General features: G+C 39.0%; 1 protein-coding gene across 28 annotated transcripts in view; it reads left to right on the forward strand.

Annotated features, from left to right (window-relative positions):
- SYNE1 (spectrin repeat containing nuclear envelope protein 1) overlaps positions 1 to 22,111 on the forward strand; it is a 551,595-nt gene that overhangs the window by 335,141 nt on the left and 194,343 nt on the right. For all 28 annotated transcript variants that reach the window (XM_051855247.2, XM_070073379.1, XM_070073388.1 and 25 more), the window contains 13 exons: positions 715 to 840; positions 2,320 to 2,496; positions 3,851 to 4,116; positions 5,655 to 7,815; positions 10,335 to 10,672; positions 10,869 to 11,013; positions 11,609 to 11,827; positions 13,698 to 13,957; positions 15,206 to 15,371; positions 16,018 to 16,170; positions 17,453 to 17,605; positions 18,915 to 19,097; positions 20,238 to 20,375. In XM_051855247.2, the coding sequence (XP_051711207.2) occupies positions 715 to 840; positions 2,320 to 2,496; positions 3,851 to 4,116; positions 5,655 to 7,815; positions 10,335 to 10,672; positions 10,869 to 11,013; positions 11,609 to 11,827; positions 13,698 to 13,957; positions 15,206 to 15,371; positions 16,018 to 16,170; positions 17,453 to 17,605; positions 18,915 to 19,097; positions 20,238 to 20,375 (4,485 nt within the window). The remainder of the gene's footprint in view (positions 1 to 714; positions 841 to 2,319; positions 2,497 to 3,850; positions 4,117 to 5,654; positions 7,816 to 10,334; positions 10,673 to 10,868; positions 11,014 to 11,608; positions 11,828 to 13,697; positions 13,958 to 15,205; positions 15,372 to 16,017; positions 16,171 to 17,452; positions 17,606 to 18,914; positions 19,098 to 20,237; positions 20,376 to 22,111) is intronic.

The following is a 22,111-nucleotide window of genomic DNA, read 5'->3' on the forward strand; positions in this document are numbered from 1 at the left end:
CAAGCATTCAGGTCGATTCTTTGGAGACGTCTTGGACTTGGACTCTTTCTGAAGTAGCATCACTTCCTCCTCATACTTTGTCCTCTCACCATCTTGACTTTTCTTCCTGGTATTTACACCACTAAGCATTGCATTGTATATTTTTTGTTTATTTATTATTTGTCTCCTAAGAATATAAGCTCCATGGGAGCAAAGGTTTTGTTTTGTGGACTGCTCCATGCCCGTTATTCTCTGAATAAGGATCCACCAGGAGAAGCCTCTCTTGGATCTGTGCAAAGGGAGGAGTCAGAGATGAACTTTGTGTAGAGAGAAGTAGCCCACCATCTGTGCTTTCACCTCATTCCAGTGAAACCTGCAAACTCACTCTGACCTTTGCCTTATGTCTCCAAGATCTGCAAAAAGATGTTAAGCAATAGACTAGAGAAGGTAGTGGATAAGCTAGCATGTGAGCAGGGAATCTGGAAAGACTGTAGAAATGTCTTGGTTTCTCCCCTCTTTTAACATCATACAAACTTCTTTAATTCAATGAGAAACAGAGGACACATAGATTCTTTTCTGAGAGTCTCTAGTGTATATCACTTATGACATGGTAAGAACACTAAACATGCCAAGATTATTTTTGAAATGTCAACAAAGTATATTACATTTGGTACAAATATTTGCCATGTAAATTGAGCATATCTTTATTTTCCACTCACAATTGCCTTGTTTCAGGTCAAACACTTCAGAGCTTTGCAAGAGCAGGCAAGGACATACTTAGATCTTCTTTGCTCCATGTGTGACTTGTCAAACTCTTCAGTGAAAGCCACAGCAAAAGACATTCAACAAACAGAGCAAATGGTAAAAAAGGAAATTAAGGTCACATGGGATTTGTTTTACTGTATTCTCTTGCTCAAATGTTATATGTGAGGCTTCTTACTATAGTACTGTGATGTCGTTATAATAAATTGATATTTGAATTTCAGGTAAGTCATAGAAAAGTGAGTCCTCTGACACTGAAGCCATGGAATAAGAACTGAATCATTGATTCCCAATCTATTGCTACCTATTTGTATGCTTTCTCCCTTAATTACCATTCTCTCTCTTCCCCCATATTTTTTCTTTTCTCGGTTTTTCAGCTTTTACTTTAGGAAACACAAATTCTGCATAATCATGTTTCATTCAACAAAAATTGCATATGCCACAGTGGCTCCATAAGTCCTATTGCCTAGTGTTTTTACATTCCCTAGTCTGTTTAGATATGCTTAGGTACAATAATACATTGTGGTATAACTGCCTATAGTATTCAACACAATATCACACTGTACAGATTTGTAGCCTTGTAGCAAAAGTCTATTCAGATAGCCAAAGTGAGTGGTAAGCTATCCCTAATGACATATTTCTCAGAATGTATTACTGTCATTAAGTAATATATAATGCTATATAATTTTTCTTAATATGATGGGGCTCTTGACTCTTGATCTACTACATCAGAAATGGTGAAGAGCATGCCATCTGTCATGACCTTTCTTATTTGGAGGCGATGGCCATCAAGTGTGCTGTTGAGAGGATTCTGAAGCTGTACGTGGGCTCAGTGGAAAGGATGGTAATGATTTGGCAGTACCCATCCACAACAGACAGTGGCAGCACAGGAGTCATTTGTTCATGGCTACTGCTGCTGCAGCCTTTAATTCTTTAAGGTGATATATTTAGAGTGAAAAGAAAAATGAGCTTTGGATTTGGAATTTATTTTAATAAATGGTCACACAGTAGCAAAATTATCCAAAAGAAAATATCTTAAAATAACAAGATTTTTCTCTTATATTATATTATCAAAATATGGTGTTAAATCTTTATGAGACATGATATAACCTGCAGATTTTTACAGAGTGGTTTATTGAAACAAATTATATAATTTCAAAATCCAGAGAAGCAAATCCAAAGATATATCCAAAACATTAATAACTCAGAAGGAAGAACAAGTATATAATAGAGAACAGTGTCTTTTCTGGTTAACTCCAACACCAAATGCATGAGTCAGTCAGATGGGTGTGCGAGTTGAAATGAGAGGTGTGAAAATCCAATCAGGCAGCTTTTGAACTTAATAAATTGTTGAATTTCTTAAAGCACCACAACTCTGAAATCACGTGGCATAATTGAGGCATTCAAAGTCTTTAGACACCCTAAACCTAAAATAAGTAAATAAAGAAGTGTTTTTGGGCTTAGCTGTGTGTGTGTACATGTTGTGTGCGCGTCTGCCCTTCTGCATGCCTGTGTGTCGTCTTCACTAAGCATGGAAGTTTCTATCTCTGTTGACTTTGATTCTTATGTTTGCTCAAGATTGAACAAAGGATTGTGCAGGCACAGAACTTAACTCAAGGCTGGGAGGAGATCAAGCGTCTGAAAGCTGAGCTGTGGATCTATCTTCAGGACGCTGATCAGCAAGTGCAGAACATGAAGAGGAGACACTCGGAACTAGAGCTCAACATTGCCCAGAACATGGTTTCCCAAGTAGAGGTGGGAATGAATTTGCAGAGGAGATAAAGAGGCCAAAGTAGAAAACAGGAAATGGACTTAGGAGTTCAGTTCAATAAGCTGGGGGGTCTGTCAATCCCTAGACTTCGGCACAACTGTTTGAGGAATAAGAGAGGATCCAAACAAGTAGCCTTCCTTTGGTGCCAGGAAAGACAGACCTTATGGTAAACGTCCAAATCTTCTTGGAGCTCCAGATGGCCACTTGCATCAGTGGACATTCCCTCTCTGCTTTGTTTCTGAACACAGCAGCTGTCATTCAGCCTACAGAGCCAGAAGATTCTGCTACTAAACAAACAAACATGAGGCCTTAGTATTTTTTAGATTTTTATTACTAAAAAGTCATAGGGTTGTAAGCTTAGCAATTAAATACTTGATTAATAAATAAAAATTTAATTTATAGAATATGTAATTGTACCTCAAAATGACTGTAGAAAATGAAGTTAAAAAATAAATGTTGAGGGATGGGAATTTTGCCTAACAATTAAGACACAATTTCAGATGCCCACCTCCACATTAGAGTACCTGGGATCAATTCCCAGCTCCAGCTCCGAATTCCGGCTTCCTGTTAGTACAGACTGTGTGACAGTGGTGATGGCTCAGATAATTGGGTTCCTGCCACCCAAATGGGAGACCGGGTTTGAGTTTTTGGCTTTTATCTCCTGTATTCTGCCTTGGCCATTGTGGGCACTGGGGGAGTGACTTACTGGGTACAGATTCTCTGTCTCTGTGTATCAAGTAAATAAATAGTTTTTTAAAAATTTTTATTTTATCCCAAAATTATGAAATTCATGCATAGTTTTTTCATAATATGCATTTTCAGGATATTTCAAAGACTCCTTATATAAGTATATAAACTTTATTGGAAGTGAGATCATATTTTTAACAAACTTTAAGACTTTTTTCTATGATAATGAGTCATGTTTTCTGCTAGGATATTGTTTGCAAATATGGAAAAAATGGTAGGAAATAATTGAATTGTTTGAAATTATATGCTCTTTAAAAATTTTTAGTAAACTTAGGACTACTCCAAGGTAAGATACTAACTTTTTTTAGTGACAATAATATGGTTTCACATTTATGTTTTTCTTTATACATCTCAAAATAACAAAATAAATACTACAGTTACTCTGATTCTTATGAACTTCAGAACTTCACATTCATAAGGAAGTATGCTGATTTACAGATTTTTCTCATTTTCTCATGACACATTATGCAATCTTTAGTTTTTTTACATTAAGGAACTTAAAGTGTTTAGAGATGACATAACTGGGCTCCATTCCGTATGTATTTGGAGGGTTCTTTTCACGTTCTCTATTTTGTTGTTATCATCTTTTAGGAATTTGTTAAGCAACTGCAGTCCAAGCAAGCATCAGTGAGTGCCGTCATAGAAAAAGTGAACAAGCTCACCAAAAATCAGGAGTCTCCTGAACACAAGGAAATCAGCCACTTAAATGACCAGTGGCTAGACTTATGCCTTCAGTCTAACAATCTCTGCTTGCAAAGGGAAGAGGATCTTCGGAGAACAAGAGATTACCATGATCGAATGAATGTTGTTGAAGCATTCTTAGAAAAGTTTACTATGGAATGGGATAACTTGGCCAGGTAAGAGAAATTATCCAGTGGGTCACCAAAGTGTAAAGCCAGAAATTTCCTAATTCCTATAAAAATCAAAAACGCTTTCTTTATGTTTTTAATATCATTACCAATATCTGAGTTAATGAAACATTATTAACCTAATTTTGTCAGGTAAATACAGCCATTAGTTTTCTAGCTTAATATTGTAATTACTAGTGGGCCAAAGAGAATCATCTGAAAATGACTCTGTTTTTCTCTGTGACCTCAAAGAATATTCTAAAGATGATTACTAAGTCACTTTAAAGAATATCCCAAGAATATTTCTGGTTTTATTTAATTACCTTGTGGAACTGTTATTTATGAATTTGTGAAATGAACACTTGAATCTGTATATGTTCCCTAGGTTTCGTATGAATGTTTTAAATAATATATTTGTAATATGATCAGGGTTTTTAATATTCTAGAAATCATCAAGTCATCCAAAATAAATTGTGTCTTTTGTAATTTGAGTGATGGAACTCCTCCTACCTTTTTCCTTTGAAGAAAAGGACACTCACACACACACACACACACACACACACGGTCAACATGTGAAAACCATCCCACACTTCCACTATAGTTGTTAAACTCTATTCTGTTCCTGCTAAGATTTAACTTTTCAGCTGTGAAAACTACCAACATTGTTTTGGATTCAGCTACATCAATGCTGGGTTTTTGTTGTTGTTTCAGTATAATATTTTGATTTGTTGGTTTTTTCCTTTTGACTTGCTCAGCATTTTAAGGGTCTCTGTGATTTATCCAGTCAGTATAGTATCAGCAAAATCCTGAACTTCTAGCTTACGCTAGTTTTTAAAGCACTTCAGTTCTGTATCCTAAATGGAACTCATTCTGCCTCCAACCCTGCTTCTCATACTTCAGAACTGACCACTTTGTTAATGAAAGAGATAGTAAGATTCTACTTTCTTGTATGCTTTTGGTCAGGGGAATAAAAATTCTTTGCATTTCACACTTAAAGATTTCTAATGACAAAAAAAAAAAAAAAAAAAAACTAAGTACAAAATTGAGTAGCTTATTAGAGTCTTGGTTTCACCTTCCAGATTGTACTTAACTCTTGTTTACTGGATTCACTTCCCATATGAAAGCACGTAAATCATGACTTTTTTCCTTCAGTTCCATTTTCAAGAATGCAGTTGATTACTGCTTTTCAAAATATAATGTTACACAAATCACCCGGGGATCTTGTTCCTGTTTAGATTCTGCTCAGTTAATCAGAGCCAAAGGAAACTAAAAACATAAGGCAGATGTGATTGGAGGGCAGAGTAGACAAGTATGTAGGTGGCTTGATTTGATTCAACTTCTGGAATAGAAAGAGATGGGACTTGTATTCCATAATAATTACAGCACCTTTATCAATAAACTATGAACCAGGCTACTCACAATAAGCTTAACCTTAAGCTAAGGCCATCCACTTAAAGAAAAAGATGAAGAGTAATTTGACACGGTTTGAACCAAAACCCACAATGACTGAAGCTGAATTTCTCTTGTATCTTTCAATATTCTTACAGATCTGACGCAGAGAGTACTGCTGTCCACCTGGAGGCACTGCAAAAGTTAGCATTGGCCTTGCAAGAGAGAAAATATGCCATTGAAGAGCTGAAAGACCAAAAGCAGAAAATAATAGAGCACCTAAATTTAGATGACAAAGAACTTGTCAAAGAGCAGACCAGTCACTTTGAACAACGCTGGTTTCAGCTTGAGGACCTTGTAAAAAGGAAAATCCAAGCGTCTGTCACCAATCTGGAGGAGTTGCATGTGGTTCAGTCCAGATTTCAGGAGCTAATGGAGTGGGCAGAAGAGCAGCAGCCCAACATAGCTGAGGCCCTAAAGCACAGCCCCCCTCCAGATCTGGCTCAGAACCTCCTCATGGACCACCTGGCCATCTGCAGTGAACTGGAGGCCAAACAGATGCTCCTGAAATCACTTACAAAGGATGCTGATAGGGTGATGGCCGACCTTGGCCTCAATGAGCGGCAAGTAATCCAGAAGGCACTCTCTGACGCCCAAAGGCACGTGAATTGTCTCAGCGACTTAGTGGGCCAGCGAAGAAAGTATTTAAACAAGGCCTTGTCCGAGAAGACCCAGTTCCTCATGGCAGTGTTCCAGGCCACCAGCCAAATTCAGCAACATGAACGGAAGATAATGTTCCGTGAACATATCTGTCTGCTACCAGATGATGTGAACAAACAAGTTAAAACATGTAAGAGTGCACAAGCTAGCCTCAAGACTTACCAAAATGAAGTCTCGGGACTTTGGGCCCAGGGTCGAGAATTGATGAAGGGAGTCACAGAGCAGGAAAAGGGTGAAGTGCTGGGGAAGCTTCAGGAATTGCAGAGTGTCTATGACACTGTTTTACAAAAATGTAGCCATCGGCTGCAAGAACTGGAAAAAAGTTTAGTTTCTAGGAAGCATTTTAAGGAAGATTTTGATAAAGCCTGTCACTGGCTAAAACAAGCAGATATTGTTACATTTCCTGAAATAAACCTAATGAATGAGAGTACTGAGCTACACACACAACTGGCCAAATACCAAGACATTCTAGAACAATCTCCAGAATATGAAAATCTTCTACTTAGGCTACAGAGAACTGGACAGGCCATATTACCATCACTGAATGAAGTTGATCATTCCTACCTCAGTGAAAAGCTCAATGCTCTTCCCCAACAGCTGAATGTTATTGTTGCTTTGGCCAAAGACAAATTCTACAAAGTGCAAGAGGCAATTCTTGCACGGAGAGAATATTCTTCCTTGATTGAGCTGACAACCCAGTCTCTGACTGAGCTTGAAGATCAGTTCTTGAAGATGAGCAAAGTCCCCCCGAACCTGATTGTTGAAGAAGCTCTGTCTCTTCAGGATGATTGTAGAACCCTTCTGGGCGAGGTGACGGGCCTCGGGGAAGCTGTGGATGAACTGAATCAGAAAAAGGAAAGTTTCCGTAGCACAGGTCAGCCTTGGCAGCCAGACAAGATGATGCACCTCGTCACCTTGTATCACAGACTGAAACGACAGATGGAGCAAAGGGTTAGTGTATTAGAAGACGCCACCAGTGCTTACCAAGAGCACCAAAAGATGTGCCAACAGCTAGAGAGACAACTAGAGTCTGTGAAAACACAGCAGACCAAAGTGAATGAGGAAACTCTGCCTGCAGAGGAGAAGCTCAAAATGTACCACTCCTTGGCTGGAAGTTTGCAGGACTCGGGCATTCTACTGAAACGAGTGGCCATGCATCTGGACGATCTCACCCCACACGTGGACCCCTTGGCTTATGAGAAAGCCAAGCGTCAGATCCAGCTGTGGCAAGAGGAGCTGAAACTGTTGACGTCTGCCATCGGCGAGACCGTGACAGAGTGCGAGAGCCGGATGGTACAAAGTATAGACTTCCAGACTGAAATGAGCCGCTCCCTGGACTGGCTGAGGAGGGTGAAGGCAGAACTCATTGGGCCACTCTGCCTGGACCTCAATCTGCAGGCCATCCAGGAAGAAATCAGAAAGATCCAGATTCATCAGGAAGAGGTCCAGTCCAGCCTGAGAATCATGCATGCCCTGAGTAACAAGGAGAAGGAGAAGTTCATGAAGGCCAAGGAACTGCTTTCCGCTGACTTAGAGCACACCCTCGCTGAGCTCTCGGAGCTGGACGGAGACGTTCAGGAGGCTTTACGCGCCAGACAGGTTGGCATCCTGGGCTCGGCTTTGCTTTTCTCCTGCAGCTTATTTGTGAACAGGCATGAGAAATGTGTTTGGCTGTTAGCTTAGAATTACTTCCTTTAATACTTCCTTTTTGATACTACATGGAATCATCCTCTGTACTCTCAGATTGTATTTATTGTTAGAGTATTCATTTCATATGGGTTTCCATGTTGACTCTGCTTTGCTTATAATAAATAGTGTAATATCTCAGCTAGTCTCAATTTGGAGAGATAATAAATTTTAATAATTGATATAGACAAACTGCTGATAAAAAATATTCAGAAAGAATAGTGTCTATGGCAAATGTGCAAATTTTTTTCTTGCTGATATTGCCTTAAAAATCACAGCTATTTTACATAGCACTTACATGGTATTAGGTGTTATAAGTAATTTAAAGATGATTTAAAGTGAATGGGAGGATGGTATAGATTCTATGCAAATATTACCCCATCTTGTATAAAGGACTCGAGTATCTTGGATTTTAGTAACCATGGTGCTGCTATGTCTGTGAGAAGGGGAACCCTATCTCTCTAGGATACCGGGGACAACTGTATTAGAATATTAATCAAATTGATTAACACTGAATAATGAACACTGCCCTTTTTAAGATTAGTGCTGCATGGAGGGTCTCCAAATGCAGACAGAGAGGCAAATTGATGATGCACCCTGATGCTGAGGCATCTTCTTGTGGGGTCTCCTCTTATCTGCACCACCTGCTTTCCTTGCCTATTTCCCTGTAGCCCAGCAGAAGCAAGACTAGAATATTCATGAGGACCTGACTTGGGATAGCAACTTCTCAGATTGGCCTCCTAAATATGGATTGTTCTGGGGCTTGCAATTTCTAAGCATTCAAAAATAAAAAGAGATACAGTAGTGTCCAGAGGATCACTTCCTTTAAGTCTTGTTCCCTTTTATCACATCTGTCCTCACCATCTTATTACGAGAGATTTCAACCAACCATTTAGGTAAAAACTTTTCTCAAGGTAATTTATTATCTAAAGCCTTTAGTAAGGCGCATCTGGTTTTAATCACAGCCGCATGGTTGTGTGAAAATTACTTAGACCTCTGTCTCAGTTTTCTCTCTGTGGAAGGGGAACAGCAATGGTTTCCTCATTAGGTTTATCTTCTTAGCTTAGGGCTAGAAGTAAGACAACCACTGGTAAATTTTTGTGATCATTTAACTTTATTTTGCATACAGATTAAGGCTAATACTTCAAGTAGTAAAATGCTTATCTTAATATTTGGGTAAAATTTTAATGAATTTTATCAAGTAAAATTCTGACTTCCCAAATAGATTTATTGACTTATCTTTTCATACTGACTCAAGACTGTTGTTAAATTTGTTTCATGATTTCTCTATAACTATTGTTATAAACCAAGTATTTAGCCTAGAGTGAGGAGTATGAACGGAAGTTAACTGGGGGCAGGTATTTGTTGTTACAGTATATATTCCATATAGTGTATATACATGTATATACTATATAGTGTATATATTGTATATCATATATAGTATATATGTATATAGTAGTAGCATAATGGTTAAGGTCACTTGGGATTCCTTCATCTCTTAAGAGAGTGCCTGTGTTTGAATCCCAGCCTCACTCTAATTCTAGATTTTTACTACTGCATGCCCTGGGAGGCAGCAGATGATGGTTCAAGTAGCTGAGTCCCTGCGCTCTATGTGGGAGATCCAGAATGAGTTCTCGGCTCTTGGCTTCAGCCTGGCTAGTGCTGGCTGTTGTGGACATGCGGGCAGTGAATCAGCAGATGGGAGATCTGTCTCTCTCCCTTTCCTCAATCTTCTCTCAATTAAAAAAAAATACTGATCTTGCAAATTGTTTCAGGGTTATTTCTAATTTGCACTACCGATTCTTTGCTTTGCCATCCCTATTCTTTATTCAGTGCCAACTTTGCCTGTACTTTGTCTGCTAGTTTTCTGCATTTTGGCTGCGCAGTGCTAGCTTGCCTGTGCAGGCACTGAAAGGCAGTCAGAATGTTTACTTTTGGATTTGAGGGAACAGAATTCCAGACCGAAACTTTTCTATTTTACTCTATATTCAAGATTCATATGATATTGTTTCACTTTTAGAAACTGGTCTGGAGGGTTCCATTTGGGAAGTTTGGTGTTGCTATACTTCTAACCAACTGAGGCACTGCTACCATTTGGTAAACATTCAGTCTGCCATATTTATTACCAAACAATTTTTTTTTTCCCTTTGGAGACAGAAAATTTTAGAAGTAGTCAAGATACCAACATAAATTTCTATTCTATTTCTGTTCCTATTAATTTTAACTGCAATGATAAATGATAAAAAATAGTAATAGGAAAAACAAAGACTAAGAATAGATTACCCCACAAAAATAATTCACCAATATATCACTGTACATCCACACATAAATCTATAGGATTGAGTACTGGAAAAAAATTGGGTAAATGAAACTATTTCCTGCAAACACATTGCAATTGAGAGTTTATTATGGTTTCAATTACTGTTTTTCAGGCCAGCTTGACTGAAATATACAGTCAGTGTCAAAGGTATTATCAAGTATTTCAAGCAGCTAATGACTGGCTTGAGGATGCCCAAGAAATGTTACAGCTGGCAGGCAATGGCCTAGATGTGGAGAGTGCAGAGGAAAATCTCAAAAGTCACATGGAATTTTTCAGTGCCGAAGGTCAGTTGCACAGTAATCTGGAAGAGCTACAAGGTCTGGTTGACAAGCTTGACCCACTCATCAAGCCAAGTGGAAAAGAGGACCTAGCACGGAAAGTGGCCTCCCTAGACAAGAGGAGTCAGAGGATAAGTCAGGACTCACATGCCCAGTTGGATCTCTTGCAGAGGTATTCTGAGTTGCTTTGTGCTTTATTCTTCAGTGAAATGAATTTTCACCCATAATATGGTAATACAGTAATGCTATACATTGGCATGTAAATTCATTCTTCTTTTATAAACATCATCAAACATGTATGCACCAGGGCTCTGCTTTGAAATGTGTGAGTTCACGTTGCTTACTGATTTCTCTTGGACTCTTTCAAGGTGTGCAGTGCACTGGCAAGATTACCAGAAGGCAAGGGAAGAGGTCATTGAATTGATGAATGAGGCAGAAAAGAAATTGTCTGAGTTTTCCTTGTTGAAGACATCTTCCAGTCATGAAGCAGAGGAAAAGTTAGCAGAACACAAGGTCCATTTTATTGTTGTCTTTAAAAATCCTTTAATTATGATTATAATGTGTCATTGCAACACGATGGCTCCAGAAACAGATAGATAAATCTTCATTTCTCTCTGGTTTCCTTAAATATGCTAAGGATGCATTTAATCACATTTCATAGCAGTTTCGAGTTTATTAAATGCTGTCACCTTCTTAGAATCCTCATTGGAAATACACAGCTAAGATATGAAAAAGGCCTTCAGGGCAATTGGCACATAGTAAATGTCGGTAAATACTTCCTGTGGATAATTCAGATTAATTCAAATGAAATTCAAAAAACCAGTAACTGCATTTCCCTCTCATGTCACTGCAGTAAGTTGTCAAATTCGACTCACTTATACTTTTGCTGATTTTTTTAAAAATGAGAAAACATCATCTCAAGTAAAAACTGTTTTTAATAACTAAATAAGTACTATTCACCTTACCTGTTTTGAACATTCCAAGCGTAACTCAGTCTGAAATCAATGTCAGGTAGAAACATTTCCCCTGGTAAAAAATTTAAGCTTTACCAAGATCCACAGAACTTTTAAAGAACCCATCTCTCCTCCTTCCACCCCTAAACCCCCAGGCTTTAGTGTCAGTCGTTAACTCTTTCCGTGCCAAAATTGTGGTCTTGGAGGAAAAGGCTTCAGAACTGGAGAAAACTGGAAATGAAGCCAGTAAGGCAACCCTGAGCAGGTCGATGACCGCGGTCTGGCAGCGTTGGACGCGCCTCCATGCTGTGGCCCAGGACCAGGAGAAGATCTTGGAAGATGCAGTGGATGATTGGAAGGACTTGAACAATAAGGTAATTTCCAATATTGATAGGTTCAAATTAATTTTCCTACCTGATTATAGTGACCATTGGTTCTTTGTATCTGCAGGAATACTTCAGAAAAAATGCCTCTGTTTTGAAAATGTGTGCTTTTTTCTTGTCATTATTTCCTAAACAATTCAGTATAACAACTATTTACATGGTATTGGGTATTGTAAGTACTCCAGAGATTGTTTAAAGTATAGAAGAAGCTGACCAAGGTTTATATGCAAATATTGTGCCATTTCACATAAGAGGTTTGAACAAAATAATCTGGGTTTCATTATCTGTGGGAGTCCTGGAATTGAACCCCCTTGCATATGTGGAGATGACCCTGTTTTGAAAAACAGTATGGGGTTACTTAAAGTTCTCTGAAAGCTGGTGTTAAAAGAATGAGTTTATCTTGCTACACAAAATTGAAATCCATACACAATTTTCTCATAATAGGCATTTTATGCACATTATGAAAAATTTTGCACCAAAATAATATCCTACTTTAATTCCATCCTCCACAAAATTCCTAAAGTACTCATATTTTTCTCCTATTTAAAATTGACCTTATGAAAGTAAAAGCCTGTTATAATCCCTATTTCTAAGGCATGAAAACTAAATTATGAATACAATACTTAGCAGGCAATTTTTTTCCAAACTCAGGATCAAATAGTTCCACATGAAAACCAAAGAATTAAATTTTGAAAGGAGGATAAGCCCTTTTACCTCATTTGCATTCTTTCTTGAAAAAAATACAATATACTTTTTTATTGCCATGAAAATTGGGCAATAATTTGACTCATTTCCCAAATCCTATGTAAGTTGAGCATCTTTAATCTGAAAATCTGAAATCCAAAATGCTTCAAAAACTTTTGAGTGTTGACATGCATGATTCCACAAGTGGAAAATTCAGGTGATGAGTTCCAGTCCAAACATAGATGAATTGAAAATATTATATAATACCTTCAGGGTATGTGTGTAAGTGTGTATGAGCCATAAATAAATTTTGTATTTAGACTTGGTCCCATTCCCAGGATATCTCATTATGTCTAAACAAATATTCCAAAATTCAAAAAATAAATCCAGGCCGGCGCCGAGGCTTACTAGGCTAATCCTCTGCCTTGCAGCGCCAGCACACCGGGTTCTAGTCCCGGTTGGGGCAATGGATTCTGTCCCGGTTGCCCTTCTTCCAGGCCAGCTCTCTGCTGTGGCCAGGGCGTGCAGTGGAGGATAGCCCAGGTCCTTGGGCCCTGCACCCCATGGGAGACCAGGAGAAGCACCTGGCTCCTGCCATCGGATCAGCGCGGTGCGCTGGCCGCGGCGGCCATTGGAGGATGAACCAACGGCAAAAGGAAGACCTTTCTCTCTGTCTCTCTCACTATCCACTCTGCCTGTCAAAAATAAATAAATAAATAAATCCAAAATCTGGAACACTTTCAAAGCATTTTGGTGAGGGATATTCATTCCGTATTTAGTTTCTTCTTTTAAGAAGCGTTCAGTGTTGCGAATCACAACTTCCCATGTTTCAAAGATACACACATTCATGTTGACTGAAATATTGGAGGTTTTATTTAGTTTTAAAAAAAATTTTTCTACATCTTCCATAGTTTTTAATTATCCTAACATTATTTTGAAATTAAAGTTTTAAACCTAGAGCTACATTAGTGGTCTTTGCTTTCATGGTATGGAAATTGCTCAGCTTTAGACATCAATGAAATTATGAGTCTAAGATTTAGAGTTTAAAACTGAGAACTTGCACTAGCCCCTTTAATGTGCTGTGATGCACAAGTGTCAGTCAAAGGTACTATTGTAATCGTCCCGTGTTTTTCAGCTTTTAATTCTTGAACTTCGTATTATGTACATTTGTCATCAGGTTAAAAAAGCCACTGAAATGTCAGATCAGCTGCAAGAAAAATTACCTGGAAGTTCAACAGAGAAGGCCTCCAAAGCAGAACTCTTGGATCTTCTGGAATGTCAGGAGGCATTCCTCATGGAGCTGGAGCTGCAGCAGTCGGCTCTGGGCACGCTGCTACAGCAAGCACTGAGCATGCTCCAGCATGGAGCCATCCCACCACCTGGGGAGGAGCCTCCCATCCTGCAACAGATTGCAGCACTGCAAGATCGGTGCTTGAAGTAATTATCCACCTGCTCTCATTCTGTGTCACTAACTTGGCCTGCACACACAGGGGCAAGTGTGGTGCTCAGATGCAGGGGTGCTCCGCTTGCCACCTTAAGAATGTAGGGTTCTGTTGCCATCACCACCGCTGTTCCGTTTTCTCAACCTTTCAATCATGTATCTGACAAATACAAATCTGGTAGAACTTTAAAAATTCAGGCATGACCCAGGCTCCGTATCCCCCTTCAGTAGTTTACAGTCAGGCGGCAGAGACAAGTAAGCCAGCGCAGCAGACATGGGAGCAGGTGAAGGGAGTTCAGAGCGGCCGGGAAGGGTGCTCTTCAGAGGAAGTTTTGAGCGGAAGGTTGAGCAGGGGTGAAGCAGACTTTAAGGTGGGTGGAGACTTTGCAAACATGAGAATGACATGCAAATGGCTTGGAAGTAAGTAGGTCACTCTCCAGGAGCTCCTTCGGTGGAGGAGGGCTGGTAATTCAAGAGACATGGAGCTGGAAAGGGAAGTAGTCAGGAGCTACTTAGAACCCAGGTTTGAGACCGCCTGGCCATGTGGGGTGCTGGGAAGTGGGGACCAAGGAGGACACTAGAGTCCAGGTGAATAAGAGCCATTATTCACTGGTGGTGAATCTTAATTATATGGCATCAGCTTCGTTGATTTTTTAGGCTAGAGAGAATATGTCATTAATTAAGTAACAAATATTACCTCACACATACCCTTTTTCAGCCTCTTTTGGTTACAAATAATGTCAGGATCATCTCACACCACTTATTTAAACCTTTTTACTGAATTTACTGTATTTCAAATCAAAGATGTGACCCTTGGACACTTATTAACATTATTCACTGTGAAGCTTCAAAAGCTTGGTTCATTCCTTAAAGATTGATTTCTATTAGCCACAAATATTCCCACTGCATGTTAATTGTAAATGCTGGTGATTCTGCTGTTTGAGCATGCTTCCAAAGAGGAAGCAAATAATCGAATCATTCCTAGGTACTTCAGATAGGAAAACTGGCACAGTAACATAGCAGAAAGTTGAACCTCCTTTTTCCAGGAATATTTGATTCACTTTGTTAGATTGGAACTGAACTCAAGTGTTACTAAAATTATCTGATGATTTGGAGGGAAGTATCTTCACTTGCAAAGAAGATCCCAAGTTTCCACTTTTTTGCATGTTTTTGATGAAGCGATGTCATGTGTTAGGGACTCATTTCAAATCCACTTCTGTTTCCTCCCTCTGATGTTCCTGAAGCATGCAGGAGAAAGTGAAGAGTCGTGGAAAGCAGGCGAAGCAAGAGCTCAAGGACCGCGAAGCAGTGGAGACGCAAATCAATTCTGTGAAATCCTGGGTTCAGGAAACAAAGGAGTATTTAGGAAATCCAACAATAGAGGTGGATGCCCAACTCGAAGAGCTTCAGGTACAAAAATTTCCATGCCATCATTTTAAAAGAAAAAATTGCACTGATTTCCATGAGATATACTTCTTTGCTGTTAATGAAATACTGAAAAAAATTTCAGAAACATAAGCAGGCATTTGGCACAGCAGTTAACTTGCTGATTGAGATGTGTACATCCCACATCAGAGTGCCTGGTTCAGCTCGCAGCTGCTCTACTTCCAACCCAGCCTCCTCCTGGTCCTCACTCACATGGATGGTGGCTCAGGTACCTGGGTCTGTGGCATCCATACGGGAGGTCCAGATTGAATTATGAGCTCCTGGCTATGGCCTGACCCAGCCCCAGCTGCTAGGCAATCAGCAGATGGAAGATCTCTGTCCATCTCTGTTTTAGTCTCTATCTTTCAAATTAAAATTTTAAAAAATCAAAAAAAATTCAGAAATATATCTTATAAAGGGCTTTTTGTGCTAGTTTGTGGGATTTTCTTTTGTATAACATGGATATATTTCATATTCAGAAACTAAAGAAGAGTTTGGATTTTTAAAAACTATTTATCTAAATCCACACTTCAGCATATATTGTTGGACAACATATAGCCCTGTCTCTCTACCCATAAAAATCCATTTCCTTGTCATTGTTCCAGAAATTAATTAATTTATTTCTCTTCAGATTCTCTTAACAGAAGCTACAAATCACCGACAGAACATTGAGAAAATGGCTGAAGAACAGAAGAAGAAGTATTTGGGTCTCTCTGCTGTATTACCTTCCGAAATCTCCCTTCAGTTGGCTGAGGTGGCATTGGAACTAAAGATCCAGGACCAGGTAAGCTTATGAGCAAGAAAATGAGTGTGTTTCTTTTCTTTTGCAACAGCCAGTCCTCTTGCATGAGATCTCCTGATTTGCAGTCATGTTTCCTTGGAAACAGAGTGAAAAACTAGATCAATATGAAACAATAATGTTAACGTTCTTATTCATAGGCAAGAAACATCAGACAGTTAAGGATATCAATAATGTCATACAATTAAACATTGGTTATTTACTTTCCCACATCTTTAAAAATGACTTAAAGTTCATGTGTACAACAAATACTTTTGTTTGTTTATGCTTTAATTGGCACACAGTAATTTTTTCTTTATGGATACAGTGACAAAAATATTTAATGATAGCCCAGAATCTGCCAAGCACTTTCCTAGTTGCTATTTTGGTTCAGCAGCTCAGCAAATTACAAGATAAGGAGGTGAAGATATTTGAGGATAGGGAAAAATCAAATTATGAAAAATAAGGTAAATGCAGGGATAAACTTATTACACAAAGTCCAGGCTGCCGGGTCCTGTAATGCTGAGAGAGGAAAGGCTGTCATTTGAAACCTGGCTTCCAGACATCCAAGGAAAGCAGTGAAAGGAAATATAATTCCATGTCTATAAATTTTAAAACAATCTTTTTTTTCTTATAAGAAATATGTAGTTCTTTCTGGAGCTGAGACCAGATATAGGTTTCTAAATTTGGACTCATAAAGAAGACACATGTTTATGTCCTAAAAATAACCTTAAGTAACATCTGTATGCAAATTTAATAGGTTTAAGGGGTCTTCTTGGTCATTTAATGTTAAAGCCATTAAAATTTATTTTAAATTTTTCTATCTGGGACAAAGAAAAGATATACTACTAGTTCTAAACTACTGAATGAAATGGAAGGTACAAACTGTAAAATTCATCCAAGCATGCTGGATTCTTAAACATCTCCAATGCATTGTATACGCTGTTTGGGAAGGTTTTCTATTTTGTGAAGAAAAAGGCTTAAAGGTGTTGATGCTGCCCACTGGGCCATCTGTAATGAGTATTCTGTAAATATTGAATAAATGGTTCATCGCACATGGATTGTGAATTCCTTGTTCATTTGCTGGCCCACAGTGAGTGAATGTAACAGGGTGGTATGAAGGAAGGCAGCCTGGTAACCGAAGAACTTGCACGGATGCTTTGACAAAGTGCATCACGGCCAAAGCAAGGCTGGCCACCTAATGTCTCTTGTCAGTGCATTTGAGGTTTTTAGTATCTGTTATCCCATTTAATTATCGTTGATTCTGCTTTCCTCATTCATTATTTAGATTCAAGACAAAGTAAAAGAAGTTGAACAGAGCAAAGCCATGAGCCTGGAATTCGGCCGGCAAATTCAGAAGATAGCCAAAGATCTCACCACAATTCTGACAAAGCTGAAAGCAAAGACTGATGATCTAGCTCAAGCTAGAAGTGACCAAAAGGTAATGAAGAAGAAGATTTGGAAATATAAATGATGCTACTGAATAAATTTGTTTAACTTTTATTTAGCAAATACAAATTTCCAAAGTACAGTTTATGGATTACAATGGCTTTTTCCCCCCATAACTTCCCTCCCCCCTGCAACCTTCCCAACTTCCACTCCCTCTCCCATTCCATTCACATCAAGATTTTCTTTTTTTTTAATTTATTTCATTTATTTTTTTGACAGGCAGAGTGGATAGTGAGAGAGAGAGACAGAAAGGTCTTCCTTTTGCTGTTGGTTCACCCTCCAATGGCCACCATGGCCAGCGCACTGCGCTGATTGAATGGCAGGAGCCAGGTACTTATCCTGGTCTCCCATGCAGGTGCAGGGCCCAAGCACTTAGGCCATCCTCCACTGCACTCCCTGGCCACAGCAGAGAGCTGGCCTGGAAGAGGGGCAACCGGGACAGAATCTGGCACCCCGACCGGGACTAGAACCCGGTGTGCCTGCGCCGCAAGGTGGAGGATTAGCCTTGTGAGCCACGGCACCGGCCAAGATTAATTTTCAATTATCTTTATATACAGAAGATCAATTTAGTATATATTAAGTAAAGATTTCAACAGTTTGCACCCACACAGAACACAAAGTGTAAAATACTGTTTGAGTACTAGTTATAGAATTAATTCACATTGAACAAGACATTAAGGACAGAGATTCTACATGAGGAGTAAGTACACAGTGACTCCTGTTGTTGACTTAACAAATTGACACTCTTGTTTAATAATCAATTAAATACATTTTAGGAGTCAGTTTTATTTGGGGATATGGTAAAGGAAAAAAAAAACTGTATTTGTTAACAACCTTTTTTAAACCAGATAGTAACAGAAGGCAGTATAGAAACTATTTAAATGCAATAACACAGATCTGCTTATATGATTTATCATTATAATAAAACTGTATTAATAAATATATGTGCATGATGGGTTAGAAATACAGAACATGAATTTAAAGTGAATGGCATTCTTGGTAGCTAAACCTGTGTTCTTACTGTGTTGATGAGTTAAGTGACTTTAATCCTTTTTGGGTGGGGCAGAGGGAAAATGTTAGCTCTCTCACCCAGCCTCATAGGAAATAAACACCAGGATTACAACACATCCTGCTCTGCCTATCCAGCCAAAGAAACAGAAGTGGCCTGATCATAGTAGAATTAGCCTTTGTAATACTTAGCTTTTACAAAAATTATTTGTAGCATAATCTTTCTGTTACTGAAAGACCAGGAGAAACGTACTGTCTGTAATCTCATGTTCTTTCATTCCCATGACCATTAGGTGCTGGGAGAGGAATTAGATCAGTGTAATTCAAGGTTAATGGAATTAGATGCAGCCATACAAAGATTCTCAGAACGGAATACTCAGCTGGGTAAGCCACTGGCCAAGAAGATAGGGAAGCTGACTGAACTCTACCAGCAGACCGTCAGACAGGCTGAGAGTCGGCTCAACAAGCTTGGTGAGGTATGTTTTCCAGAACAGTAACTATGAACTTACAGATTCTGCTTTTCTATTTTGAAAATAGATGAAAACAATATTGACAATGATGTGACCAGCTCAGGTGTAGTTTACTTCATACCACATTTGTGTTCTGTAAATTTATGTATACACCTGTTTATTTTGACACATCATATTCATCATATAACAAATACATTGACATAGATTGTCCATTGGTGCATATTTTGTAAAATGAATAATTATCTATTAACATGCTTTATAAAAATTAATTTGGGAAGAATTCGTGTATCTCAAATTCAGCTCACACACACACACACACACACACCTTCTCAGTCTCCATATATAAATAGCTTGCATTTGCTTCATAGATATAGGATGTATGTTCATCATAACTGGAGTATAGACTGGACTTCCATAAATCTATTGAGTATTGTTTTTCTAAAGGAGAACAACTTAAAATCATGAGTTGTTAACCAATGAATTATAGTATTTAAACTTGACATGCTATAATCGTTCTTTTATAAGTTACGTATTTTGAAAGTCAGAGTTACAGAGAGGGAGAGATAGAAAGGAATTCTATCTGCTGATTCATTCCCCAAATGGCCACAATGGCCAGCGCAGAGCCAGGCTGAAGCCAGCAGCTAGAAGCGTCACTTCTGTCTCCCAAGTATGTGGGTGGCAGAGGCCCAAGTACTTGGGACATCCTCCTCTGCTTTTCCCAGGCACAAAGCTGGATCGGAAATGGAACAGCCAGGATATGAAGTGGTACCTGTACAGGATGCTGGTATCCCAGGCACGGCTCTACCCACTATGCCACAATGCCTGCCCCATGCTGTAATCTCTACCTGTTGCTTCCTTACCCACTGCAGTTTGAGAAAAGAAATAGAGGAGAGTTATGGGGAGTAAAAGATAAGAATGGAGAAGCAGAAAAACAGGAATCATTCAAGCATATTAAAAAGTTGGACTTTATCCTAAAGTCACACTGAAAAGATGGACAGATTTTCAACACATTATTTTTCATGATATCCTTAAATATCACAGATCTCGAAATAAACCTTAGGATTGTTCAAAGATACAACTAGAAGATGGATTTCTAAATAGGAAGCAAAATTTACATTTCTCATATGAATGTTAATGATCTTCCAGGCAGCATCACATTTAGAAGAATACAATGAGATGCTGGAATTAATTCTGAAGTGGATTGAGAAAGCTAAAGTCTTGGCACATGGAAATATTACATGGAATTCTGCAAGCCAGCTTCGGGAACAATATATTTTACATCAGGTAACTTTAGGAAAAATAGTTTTCAAAGAGTAAAGAAGAGCCATTTGATTTAGTGGCTAGACTGACACAAAATTTAGAGAATAATTGTGTGCAATTTAGGTACCAAATAGAAATAATGCACAGGCAGTCTGGAGCTGTCTAGTGCTCTGACAGAAAGTGCCTGTCCATGAGATTTCCTAAGACTGTGACTAAATTCTCTACATTCCCTTTTCCCAAGACCAAAACCAATGGATGGTGCTGTCTCTCTGTTTTTTTTCTAGCTTCTTTGAAACAATTATACACAGGCAATGGTGGGAAACTCTTCCCACCGAAGAGATATAGAAAGACAGCAGGCTCCATACTAGGCCTGATAGCTCTGCCATTTGGCTCGCTGTGATTTGCAGCAAAATCCTTTGCCTTTGTGAATTCCGTCTTCTCATCTACTAGATGGGGATGTCATCATATGTCATTACCATGAGGATCTGATGGCTTAACATGATGCAGACACCTAGGACACTAGATGTCCATCCTGGTGCTCAGAGTTCTCATGTTCTCTCCTCCCAGCTTGTGTCAGATCTCAGGCATCTGGCCTCCACGACAGGTAGGGGTCAGCCAGGAACAAGAGATGAGTTCACATCGCATGGCGGTTGCATTGCTTCATTTCCGTTGCAGTTACATGACAACAAGTTTCCTTTTCTTTTTGTTATCCAGGAAATTATTTCATCCTTTGATAATTTAGGCTTGAATTATATACAGATACCTAATGGGCTAGTTATCTTCCAATCAAATATGTATACAGAATGACTTTTATTTATTTATATGGATATTCTCAAGTTCTCTAGATTTTCTCTCGATGATTTGCGTATTCTTATATCCTTTATATGAATCTAATTTTCCTTCCAGTTGAGAGTTCTAAATCAAAACTCCATTTCCCACTACTTAGAATGCTTTCTTAGATCATAATTTTCAGCCTGTATCCACAATCTTTCTCCTCCAGTCAATTTTGGACACTCCTTCCAAAATGTTGTTCTTAAAGAACTCCAATTTTGTGCTTAAAGATACAGCTAGAGGGCCAGCGCCCTGGCTCAGTAGGCTAATCCTCTGCCATGCAGCACCGGCACACCGGGTTCTAGTCCTGGTTGGGGCACCAGATTCTGTCCCGGTTGCCCTTCTTCCAGGCCAGCTCTCTGCTGTGGCCAGGGAGTGCAGTGGAGGATGGCCCAAGTGCTTGGGCCCTGCACCCCATGGGAGACCAGGAGAAGCACCTGGCTCCTGGCTTGGGATCAGCACGGTGCGCCGGCCGCAGCGTACCGGCTGTGGCGGCCATTGGAGGGTGAACCAACTGCAAAAGGAAGACCTTTCTCTCGGTCTCTCTCTCTCTCACTGTCCACTCTGCCCGTCAAAAAAAAAAAAAAAAAAAAAAAAAAAAAAAGATACAGCTAGATATTAATGGACAAGACTGAAGTTCCAATTGGCTTATAAACAATGAAAATAATCCAACCTTATATAGAGAAATATAGAAATTTAAATTTCAGCAAAAAACAGGGAGAGAGTTTCCACTGTCAGCACTAATTTTTAAAGTTCATATTTAAAGACATGAGAGAGCTCTCTAACACTATTAACTTGGTAAAATCTATTTGAAAAACAGTTGACAAGATGTGTAGTAATGTTAAAAATGTTAACTACACCAACCTGTTGATTAGAATTTCTGGACTCACTGCTGAGGCAGTAATCCAAACTGTAGAATATATTCTGTC

The sequence above is a fragment of the Oryctolagus cuniculus genome, chromosome 5, assembly GCF_964237555.1.
Source record: "Oryctolagus cuniculus chromosome 5, mOryCun1.1, whole genome shotgun sequence".
Taxonomy (NCBI): Eukaryota; Metazoa; Chordata; class Mammalia; order Lagomorpha; family Leporidae; genus Oryctolagus; species Oryctolagus cuniculus.